Here is an 11,536-nt window from a genome sequence, read left to right on the forward strand (position 1 = left end):
CCTGGAGTTGGCATTAGAGATAGCTGTGCTGGGAACCAAGCCTGGGTAAAGTCATTCAACAGTGTGGCGGAAAACACACAGAAGCTTCCATCCCAAGAAAGTCCAGCATGCTCGTTAGGCTCCAGAACGAGCCAGGCCTGCCGGCCTTCATCGCACGCACAGTCTTTGAAAATGGTGGATGAGAGGTCACAACTTGCAAACAAGATTCAGGGACTTGCTTGAGTTAATTTAAATGCATAATTTTACTGCATTTTCTTATCAAACTATTTTTACTTGAGGCAACAACTGAAGTATGATTTAATTCAACTAGGAAGGTTGCACTTGGAGGGGAAGAAGATAAACTGAAAACTCCTCCCAGTGAAACCAGACATTCTTCCCAAAGCCCAGAGCCGACATTTTCAGATCGACGGCAGAAATGTTTGTTTCCATGAAACAAAGTCACAAATGCAGTCAGTCTGCTTTCGAGGTCATTCCCACTTTGTCTCCACTTCTGAGGCTCAGGGGACAATGCTTGTGGCCTTCCTCAGGGCCAGGTAGCCTGTGACCACATCCGAAGGCAGCCTGCGAATGTAGGAGAATTCCTCAACCGTGCTGAACCGCAGCTTGCTCTGAGGGTCTGTGTAGTTGGCCTGGGTGAGAAACAGGAAGAGGGAAGGACAGAAAGTTGGTGGTGGGGATATTTTAAGTACAAACTTTAATCTTCTTCTACTTGAAGTAAAATACACCTTCATTATGTTTCGCTGTCACCAGGAATGCTAAGCAAAGACTCATTCATCTCTCCAGGCACCAAGGGACAGTCTGGAGGAAGAGGGAACAGCCCCATCAGACCTTGGGACACTGCTTATTAGTGGTCACATGTCCCTGCCTTCGAGCTCCACCTCTGCAGAGACCCCTGGCTGTCAGAGTGCTGAGAGTAAGTGACAGCTGAACCCAAGGCTCAGCCCAAGGCGGACAATGTCTCACACTTTCCAAGGCTCAAGGACAGGAGCAGAGAGATGTAAGAGTGGGGGGGGTAGGGGCTAAGGGGGATAGGAGATGGGGGTGGGGGATGGGGGAGTGGGGAGGGTGGGAAGGAATCCTGTCAGATACTGTCTCCTGTGAATTATGTTTCCTTTGATGATAGCAATACAGGGAAAGACATAACCTGAAAACCAGTAAAAAGGCTGTTTTGGTGAGCATCGGCTCTACAATGGTCAGGTTAGCTACCAGGCAGGGGCGAGCCACCCTCAGGTTCTCAGCCGGATGCAGGCACATGAATTTGGCTTGGATTGTCTGGCTTCATATTTAAACCTATGAACCAGCCTTGGTGTGGCTCCATATGAAGCAGCCTCACTCCTCACCTGCCCTGAGCCGGTCACCCGACTTCACACCTCACTACAAAGAAAATGTCTGTATAAACAATTTAGAATACAGAGATCTTGTGGCACAGACAAAATGGTCACCAACTAGAGCTGGAACAGACCGGACCCGGGAGTCAACATGCAGCGCTCTGAATAGAGAGGAGTGCTCTGTATAGAAAGGAGCGTGTCAAATCATATCCCTGCACCAGATGAGCAAAGGCTATCCCACCATCCTCTGGATTCTGTCCCTCGAGACTCGAGGAAAACACAGGCTGCCGGGACACTGTCCCAACTTTAGGATGACAGGCACGATTCACAGTTCCCCGTAGCCACAAGATTCATCACAGCTTTGTAAAGAGGGTTCCATGCAGATGTGACACACCCCTCGCCTTCCTCCTGTGCCCAAGGAAGATGAACTATACTGCTATCTAAAAAATAAAGTGAAAACATTACATAAGGATTGTAATGTTTTACCAACATCTTCTACTTCAAAGTCTTTTATTTATCCTGAGAAAGCCACTGTTAGGTGGGGACCTTCCAGACTTTTAAAATTTGTACCCTTACTAAACAAACCAAGCAGAGAAATTACCCAGTGAGTGTGTGTATGTGTGTCTTTATGTACCACCATTGTACCTGGCATCTCCCACTCAGGAATGGACCCTGGGACGCCATCCATGCTGTCACACATGGACCTGGGAGCTCATGGAGCAGGCAGGCACTGCAGAAGCAGGCCTTCACGGGACACCAACACTCCACTAACAGTCTCTCAGAAATATTTCTAAGTTCCTTGCACATCCCTTTTCTCCAAAGAGCTGTATAAAAGGCGAACTGTCAGGTCATAAGGATCTGGCTTTATTTTGTTTTTCTTAAAGAGAAAGTGTCAAACTGTCATTCAAGGGAGGTATGCCAATGTTCTTTTTACCTGCAAGCCAGTATATGAACACACAATTCCTTTATGTCCAGGATGAAATTTACAAGCTAGCACCCTCAGTCCTCCCATCTGATGGCCTTTCCAGCTCCAACTGAGGCTGAACCCCTACCCGCTCATCTGCATTTCCTCTGGCGCTGCCTGGCTCTTCCCCGCTTCTTTTAAGAGCTGTCTGTCGGTGGTTTGACAGTAAGGTTCGTCGTATGTTCTGAAGACCTTAAATCTTACATGCAGTTTGAAGTAACATTTTTCAAAATGATGTTCTGCCTCTTCACAGGTGAAAGCCACTGTGCCAACTGCTTGCCACGGCTGAGGAGAAAGTGGACACCGCAGGGGTCTAGCTTCCATGTCTGCTCATAAACCATGAGATCCAGCTGCTCAAAATGGCAAAGGCAAGACTCCCATTTCCGAACAAGACAGTAGCTGGGGCCACAGCACTTTCCTGCCTCAGGTAACCACTGAAGTGAGTGAGTGAGGCACACAGTGCAGGAGACTAGGGGCAGCAGAGGACCAGTGACCATGCACACGGCACTCAAAGATGCAGCTCAGGAAGTCATTCTATTAAAAGGCGGTGGGTCAGATTGCGAGATGGACATACGCCACAACCCACAGAGGAAAAGCCAGAAATAGAATAAACAAAAAATTCTTTAAATTTTTATTTCACTAAAAACTAACTAAAGCAAGAACTAATAATAGTCCATCTTGTGTTATCATACGAGTAAACATGACAACTTGGAACACAAGAATGTGCAGAAGGAGCTGAATCAGTACAAGAGCTTCATATTCCAGACAAGCAGTGCAGTGCTAACTATAAACTCAGACTATGGAAAGATGGGCATTAGGACCCTGAGGACAGCCATTCGGCTCATTAATAAATCCAGTGAGCCGGGTACCCTCAGGAGGAAATCATGTGACACAGCTCAACCACAGAGCATCCTATAAGAATCGGACTGGCAGCCAGCTGTGGTGGCTTGCGCCTTTAATCCCAGCACTTCTGAGGCTGAGGCAGGGGAATCCTATGAGCTCAGGAGTTCCAAGACCAGCCAGAGAAGCACAAGATGACTGACTACCCATCTCAAAACAACACAAGGAAAACCTGAACAGTTGTCAAAAGCAAGGAAAAACTGAGAAACTGCCACAATCAAGACTGGGCTAAAGAACTATGACAACTAATTATGACATGGTGTCCTAGACAGGACAGGACACGGGGCTTAGCCAAAAGCTAAGGACATTTATTCCCCACCCCACCACCTCTCTCCTATTTGCAACCTGCCCTTCTCTTCCCCCTCCCTTCCTCTCTGTTGATGGTACTAGGGATCAAAGCATCCTGTGTACTGAGGCAAAGCGTTATCACTGGGCTCTGTGTGGTCCCAAACTAAGCAAAGGGAAATTAACTGGAAACAATGCCATCCTTACTGTCACTAACCAGAACAAATGCACCATAGTCGCTTACAGAATGAGCTAAATCTGGAGTCTGTGAGACCTCCCCCAGAACAGGCTCTCAGTTTCACTGTAAGCTAAAACCGCTCCAAAGTGTTTAAAGTGCCCAGTTAGATCGACAGAAGACCAAAGCAAGGGACAAAGGCACACAGAGGGAACAGGGAAAACAGCTAAGGGTAGGTAGATGAAATTCCCCACACTAACAGCCACTGGGAATGTGAACCAGGGAAAGCTAGCACCTGGAGTCAGACTGTCAGATGGGTACAAAGCAAGGCCCTCTCCACAAGGAACTCAGTCTAAATACAAAAATACAGACTAAGGAAAACAAACAAACAGCCACTGCATGGCAGATATGACATGCAAACTTGCACAAAAAGAAAGCTGGAACAGTCTTCTAGTTCATTCTGTGGTGCTATTCAAAAAATACTTGAGTGTTTTATAAAGAAATGAGGCTTATGGGGCTGGGGATGGCTCAATGGTTAGGAGCACCTGCTGGATACCCAGCTCCAAGATGTCCTCAAAGGGTACCAGGCACATACACATAGTGCACATACACGCATGTAGGCTCAACACTTCCACATATAAAGTGTGTATACATGTGTGTACACTTTTTTTTTAAGAAGAAAAGAGGCTTAGTAAACTCTCAATTTTGGCATCTTGTGAAGGCCCCACCTGGCCGTATTTCAACACGGTGTGAAGAAAACAGGCCAGGCCAAGCGCAGGGAAGGCGTAAACAGAAAGAAGAGAAAAAAAGAGGCTCCTTTCATGACAGCCCTCTCCTGCAGAAACAGGCCCATTCCTATGGGATCTGACCCAATGTGACCCATTTTTAAGAAACACCATTAATTCACCAGGTCTACCTCTCTAGGCTCAACACCACCATAAAGAGGCCAAGTTCACAGCAAGTCAGCATTTAAGAGAACAAACACTGTGACCCAAGCATGTATTTCTAGGACTTCAGACAGAAGCACACTCCAGAACAATGAAATGGGCCAGGAGCTAAGAGAGGAGATTAAGTGAATCTCCTAGAGTAACAGCTACAATTAATTTGGCAAGTTTGTGACAGACAGGAGAGCCAGTTATCCTCATTAAACTGCAAAGCAGATAAATGATACCCAGGTGAACTGTAGATGTAGTATGCTTTGTTGTTTCTGTAATTAGCAGAAAAGGCCACATTTCAAACTTGCTAGAGATGGAGAAGGATGAAGCTGAGCTGGAGTTTCTCTACAGTTCTGCACCAGAGTGGAAGCAGGCTCTCCAGGCCTGAGAATCAGCCTCTGCTGTGATCCCACACCTCCAGCAGTGCTCCAGAGGCATGAAGGGGCCGCTGGGGGCAGGGGACGCAACAGGACCAGATCCATACAGGACTACGTGGACAGATATGTTGGTTACACACACTGCTTCATTTGGAGAAAGGCTTATAAGTGTGTGCTTGTTCTCATTTAAAGATCCGCTCTATGGTGTTGGGCATGCTAGGCAGGTGCTCTACCACGAGCTATAGCATCAGCTCAGAATATTTGTTTTTAAACTACCACCAATTGTGTAATATGAGTATTTTAAAACCTTAAGAGTAAAACACAAAGGCTGGTTCACTCATGTTGTCGCATACAGTTAACTATCATAGGGAAAAAAGTGAAAATTCTGTTTCTTGCTTAGTGGAGCAATGGCCCCTCCAGGTTACCCACACAGACACTCAGGTCACAGCATGAACTCCAGGCAGGGCCATCTGTCTAGAGAGACATAACTGAAATCTATTTAATGCTAATATAGACAGATGTAATTATACTCACAAGAAGGCCTGAAATATCAGAATACTTCTTAGCTGGCTTGAAGGATGGAGGAGCATCAATACTAAAGTCTAAAGGAAAGAAAAGAAAAAGATCACCAAATAACCTTCTAAATATCCCAATTCCCCCCTCCTTTATTCTAAGCTAACACATGACAACAGTCCTGAAATATTCCTTTGTGATTACACACTTAAAGAGAGACGGCTCAAAAACCAGCCCAGCACGTCACTTCTAAGTGTGGATCTCAGCCGGGGTCCTGCCCTGCTACCAGAGACACATCCTCCAGTGGAACGGCTAGGTCCATCTACCCGCAGGCTACCTCACAGGCTCCAGCCGAGAGGAAAAGGGAGTGAAGAAAGGCCACACAGCCACCAGCTGGATCCACACACCCAGACTCGAGCGGTCCACACCCAGATGACTAACTTGTCACCCTCTGAGTCACCCCCATGAAAGACGAACAGCAGGGCAGGAGGTGGAGAGGTCTTGGAACCTAAAGTTTCCAGTGCAGTTGAGCAGACTATGGAATGGATTCTGCCCAGGCCGGGCCATCCCACAGTGGGAGGAGAGAGTGAGAGAGTGGCTGGTACCTGCCTGCTGGAGATTTCCCAGTTCTCACATTAGGTGGGCTACATTGTTTGTGAAAACAAATTTAAAGAGTAGACTTTAAAATGAGAAGCTTAACAGAAGCATCAACATTATCTCAGCGGGACCTACTTCTCCAGACTGAAATTTTAAATAATGATGCTAAAAACCACACACTCGTGACAAACAAGCAGACGCAACCCCGACTCAGTGGAAAGGGAATACATGCAGAATATCCCTGGATGGCTGCCACTGTACGGTTCTCAGGCTAAGAATATTTCCCTGAAATAACACAAACACGCGCAAATAACGTAGGTTTGTTGTAAGGAAGTTCCTGTCTGCATTACAAACACATGGAAGGCTCTAGACAGCTCACAGTTAGGATCGTTCAGTTGCCATGGCAATGCCCTTTCAGCAGCGAGGATCTGTTTGAGGTTCTTCCAGGTTCTGTTCTTCTTGCCAGCTACAGCGCCGCCATGGCCGGAGTGCTTGAATGAAAGAAAGGAGGGTTAGAAGAGACAAGTCAGTGGAAGCCATGCCTGGAGAACCGTGACGCCCTGTCCCTGCCCTTTAGGGCTGTCAGGCACATCAGTAACTATCAGTAACAATCTGTGCCGCCGAGACCTTTAAAAGTACCTCCCCTACACTTAAAGCTTTGTTTGAAAGAACACAGTTTTTAGCCATGCGTGGTAGATGTCCCTCTAGTCCCAGCACTCAGGAGGCGGAAGCAGAATGATCAGGAGTTTGAGGCCAGCCTGGGCTACAGGTGACCTTTATCAAAAACCAAAACCCAAAAGATGAAAATAAACAAGCGAACAAAAAGGACCTAGTTTGGGAGCTCTTCAAACCCACAGGTTTGCTGGTGATGGGACAGAAATAAATGGCTATTTTTCACCATGCACACAGGAAAAATTCTTTATGTGGTCCAGTCTAGTTCAATTCACTTATGATCTCATTCCTTTAAAATAAGTTTACCACAGTTGGATTTAATCTCAAGACTACATCTCTAAACCCCCTCGGAGGGTGTGTCACTGAGCCTCATAATCACCAGTGGTCCTGGAAAGCTCAAATAAGCTTCAATCATGGTGTGGCAAGCCTTCTGGAAACTTCTTTCTGTGCTATAAAGATTAAAAGCATGAAGTGGAAAAGACTACTAACATATTTGTAGACCCTGGCTACAGTGGATTGCCAAAACTCATTAATAAAAACAATAAACCTTTAAAGTTATAATTTGTAACTGGCTACTTAATATAACCTTCATGAATCAAAGGGATATAAAGGGTTATGAGGAGTGCTCCTATTTTAGTTGTATACTTCACACTGCTTTTAAAATTATTTAAAGCTAGTAAAAAAGCACAGGGAGACAATCATGGAAAAGATTGCCTCCTCAAAGTCCTGTCCTCTGGGGGATTCTGGGAGAGCCTGGTATACTGGGAGATCAAAGGGCCTTTCCTGTCCAGTCCCATATCCCTCCTTCCACCCACTGCCACTCTCCCCTCCCCCAACCCCGCTCCCCGACTACCATCTCTAACAGCCCACGGGAGAAGGTGGCAAACTGGACTGAGGAAGAGGGTGTGCCAGAGCCACCTCAGGCCCAGCGAGGTCAGAGGCCAAGGTGCAGCACCCTGTATTGATGTACCACTTTATATGCTTACCACAAAGTTGGGATCCTTAAATGGCAACGGCTTGGCAGCTTTCTCCACAGGCCCTGAGCTTAACTCCGAGGATGCCATTTTACTCTCATTCATGGCTTCAATGCTGACACCCTTAAAACGGGAAAAAAAAATCTTTGAAGCCAAATGCTCTCCAGAAGACAGACACGGACAGGGCTCCAGAAGGTAGAGCTGCTACCCTGGAGGCCAGGGAAAACTCTGTGAACAGAGGCCACTGCACAATGCTCTCCAGAAGACAGATATGGACAGGGCTCCAGAAGGTAGAGCTCCTACCCCGGAGGCCAGGGAAAACTCTGTGAACAGAGGCCACTGCACACACAAGCAGGGCCCCAGTTGCCATATGCCCTGGTCTCTCAGTGCCAAGCTCGGGCACCTGTCCTATTCCAGTTGTCTCATTTAATTCTAACAACTGCCACGAAAGAGGTGTAACTATCCTTGCTTTATAGAAAACGAAGGGTCAGGGTCCACAGCAACACAACACACAACTTTTCATAAGAAATCTATTCCATGACACCACATGATATAAAGTCCTTACATTGTGATGATCTTGTCAACTATGTCTTGAAACACAAAGGCTAGCCTTAAGAGTCTGGACGTCAAGGGTCAATTTGGACAGAAAACCCAGACTGGAGCTGGTCTGAGGACTGAGGGCCATGGGAATTCTGAGAAAGAAGAGGGAGCTGGAGGGACATGGGTCAGCAGGCTGCAGCTGGAATGCAGTGTCCTGTCAAGAAGCTAATGTGCTTTAAAAAACAAACCTTTAGGCTAACAACCCTGAGAGAAAAGAAGCAGAAGGAAGAACGGTTGTCTGATTATAAATCAATTCCAAAACAAACATCTTAGGAACAGAGGCACTGCCTTCGCAGAGCCAAGGGCATGCCAGGTATGGATTTCATGTTGTTTCTCAATAGTGACACTGGTGTAAGGAAATCCGCTCCAAGACAGTGCACTCCTGCCATGCCGGAACACTCTCTTGTCCCTTCCTGGCCAAGCCCTTCCAGCTCTAAGGGCAACCACTGTTTTGATTTTTTTACATCACTTTCATCTCTTCCAGAACTTCTTATAAGTGAAATCTGATGGAGTGGCTTGTATGTGGCCTCTTTAGGTCAGAATGAAGCTTTGACAGCCTCACGTGGCTTGTCGTTAGTTCTTCAGTTTCCCTATTTCTCAGCAGACTAGAGTTTATTACGTGTATGTGTTAAAACCTATTTATCCATTTTCCTGCTGAATGCTAATTTTCAATTATAAATAGAGCTGCCATTCACACACACACACACACACACACACACACACACACACACACACACACAGCCATACAAATAGAAATAAATAAAGCTGTTGGCTAGTTTTTATTGTCAACTTGATACACATCACCTGGGAGTGAGAAAATGACATTGAAGAACTGTCCTGATCAGAGTGACCTGTGTCTACACAGGGAGCTTTCTGTCTGGATGACTGAAGAGAAACTAGTCTCCTGCGGGTTCTGCAGCACCGAACCTAAGCAGGCAGGCCAGGCCCGGGCTACAGCGGAAAGCTAGCAGAGCAAGCCAGAGGGAGTAGGCTGGGAAGCAGTGCTCCTCCACAGGCCCAGTGCAGGCACGGTGATGCACCCCTTTAGTCTCGGCGCTTGGGAGACAGAGGCAGGCAAATCTCTGTGAGTTTGAAGCCGGCCTGGTCTATCTAGCGAGGTCCTGACTCAAACACAACCAACCCCCAGAGAAAGAAAGCAAACTACAATTGTCATGCTTTCATTTCTGTTGGGTATGTGCCTAGGAGTGACGTGACCATGTTCCTGAGAAAGTGGAGTTAACTTTATAAGGAGTGTGTGTGTGTGTGTAGGGGTATGCGTGTGCCCTCTCCGTGGCATCTGTGACAGGAACAGAAAGGGAGGACAGGGCCGTTCACTGTCACAGCAGTTCTCAGAAGCTTTCTCCCCAAACTCCTTCCCAGACTCGTCTCCAGGTCTGCCTGGGCCTGGCCGCCTCGGCTTCGCTCACACCACTCTTCAGTGCAGACTGCTCTCCATCACCCTCAGTCACTCCAGTCTTCCCAGGATTATGCAAAACCTTAAGCCTTGAGAAACTCGAACTGAAATTGAGCTTGCATTTCTTTTTTATGTATTTGTGGATGTGTGTCAGCTGCACATGTATTGCCGAACTACCACCTCCACTTACAGTGCCGTCTCACTGGCCCTGAAATCTCTGTTTTACGAGGCTGTGATCCAGGGCAAAAGAAGAAAAGAAGCTGCTAATTAGAAGCAACTAGAGCTCTCAGGAGACCAGCCAGCGCTGGGAGGAAAGAGGTCACCTGGGACAAACAAGATGAACTGCCAGGGAAGCAAAGAGATGCTAAAAGGAAAAGAAACCAGGCCTCCGACTGTGTGTGGCAAGAGCGCTGTGGACAGCGTGTGGCCAACTCTGTGCTCCATCCTCCAGGGGCAACACAAGTCACTGAGCTGTGGGCAGGAGGACAGTCCCCGGAGGACCCCGTGAGAAGCAGGCACTGCACCAAGCCACTGTGGACTTGACAATCATACGGTCTAGCAGGGAGAGGCCACCCCATCAAAGCAAGTGCTTCTGCTGACAGTAATGGGGTCAGGGTGGCCGGAAGCTTGCTGCTCCTGCAGCAGCCTATGGAAGAGTGGAGAAGGGAATGTTGGCCTGAGGGTGGGGCACTCATATCATGAAAAGCTACACTTCTCCAACGGTGGAGGCTTCGATGCCACCTCTAGCCAGACAAACCCCAAGGAGGTCATACTGGTTTCAGTTTGCCTTTCCTCCTCAACCCCACTCCCATGTTACTCCACCCTTGTTCCTTTCATTCACAGTCTCTGTGAGCCTCTGGTGTCACTGGTGAGTCAGGATGATGGGAAGGCCTTTACTCAGAGAGAAAGTCAAGTCTGTGATGCTCTGCTGCAATAAATAGGATATAAGATGATCTGGTGTTTCCATATGTGAAAGGACTAGTAACACTGAGAGACTTCATGAGATGGAATATCCAGCCCAGAGACATGAAAGGCAGGTCCCATGAGGAAGCACTGCCTAGCGCTAAGGGCTATGCCCTCTTTGAGTTACTAGAGGAGATGGTTTAAGTCCCAGGGTAGAGAAACAGGCCTTGCTGTAACACACTGGAGTCAGCAAGGCCTAGGGGCCCTACCCACTTCTGCTGAACTGTAGAATCCAAACAAATGGCTTCTGCCAAGAGCAACCCTCATGACTGGGACTCAGACTTCAGGACAACCTTGTTTTCCCTCTGTGGTGTTTTTAAAAGAAAGAGGACATTGGTTTTTTTTGTTTGTTTGTTTGTTTTTGTTTTTCAGCACTTAAGACTCAAAGAAACTTCTAATAGCAATCTGGACTGAGAAGCCCAGCCTGGGTCACACAGTGACTTTACAGTCAGCCTGAGCTACACAGCAAGACTCTGTCTCAAAAAGGGGGTGAGGGAGAGAAAGAAAGAAGTTAACTTAGACTAGGTGTGGTAGTACATACTTGTATTACCAGGAATTTGGAGGCTGAGGTAGAAAGACTGCCACAGAACCAGTCTGGACTATACTGTGATTTCCAGACCAGCAATGTCTACATAGCAAGAAAGTCCTGTCTCAAACAAAACAAAACATAGCCCACGCATGTAGAAGAATGCAAATCGATCCATTCTTATCTCCTTGTATAAAGCTTAAGTCTAAGTGGATCAAGGGCCTCCACATAAAACCAGAGACACTGAAACTTATAGAGGAGAAAGTGTGGAAGAGCCTCGAAGAGATGGGCACAGGGGAAAAAAATTCCTGAA

At 47.1% G+C, this 11,536-nt stretch overlaps 1 protein-coding gene across 1 annotated transcript in view; it reads right to left on the reverse strand.

The window, feature by feature from the left end:
- Positions 1-281: 281 nt before the first annotated feature.
- The window catches only part of Ino80c (INO80 complex subunit C), a 15,707-nt gene continuing 4,452 nt past the window's right edge, over positions 282-11,536 (reverse strand). Inside the window, exons 2-5 of the mRNA XM_021214959.2 lie at positions 7,733-7,843; positions 6,454-6,565; positions 5,499-5,566; positions 282-629 (exon numbers count right to left, since the gene is read on the reverse strand). Coding sequence (XP_021070618.1) covers positions 498-629; positions 5,499-5,566; positions 6,454-6,565; positions 7,733-7,843 — 423 coding nt within the window. The 3' untranslated portion in view covers positions 282-497. The remainder of the gene's footprint in view (positions 630-5,498; positions 5,567-6,453; positions 6,566-7,732; positions 7,844-11,536) is intronic.

The sequence above is a fragment of the Mus pahari genome, chromosome 15 (assembly GCF_900095145.1).
Source record: "Mus pahari chromosome 15, PAHARI_EIJ_v1.1, whole genome shotgun sequence".
In the NCBI taxonomy this organism is placed as follows: Eukaryota; Metazoa; Chordata; class Mammalia; order Rodentia; family Muridae; genus Mus; species Mus pahari.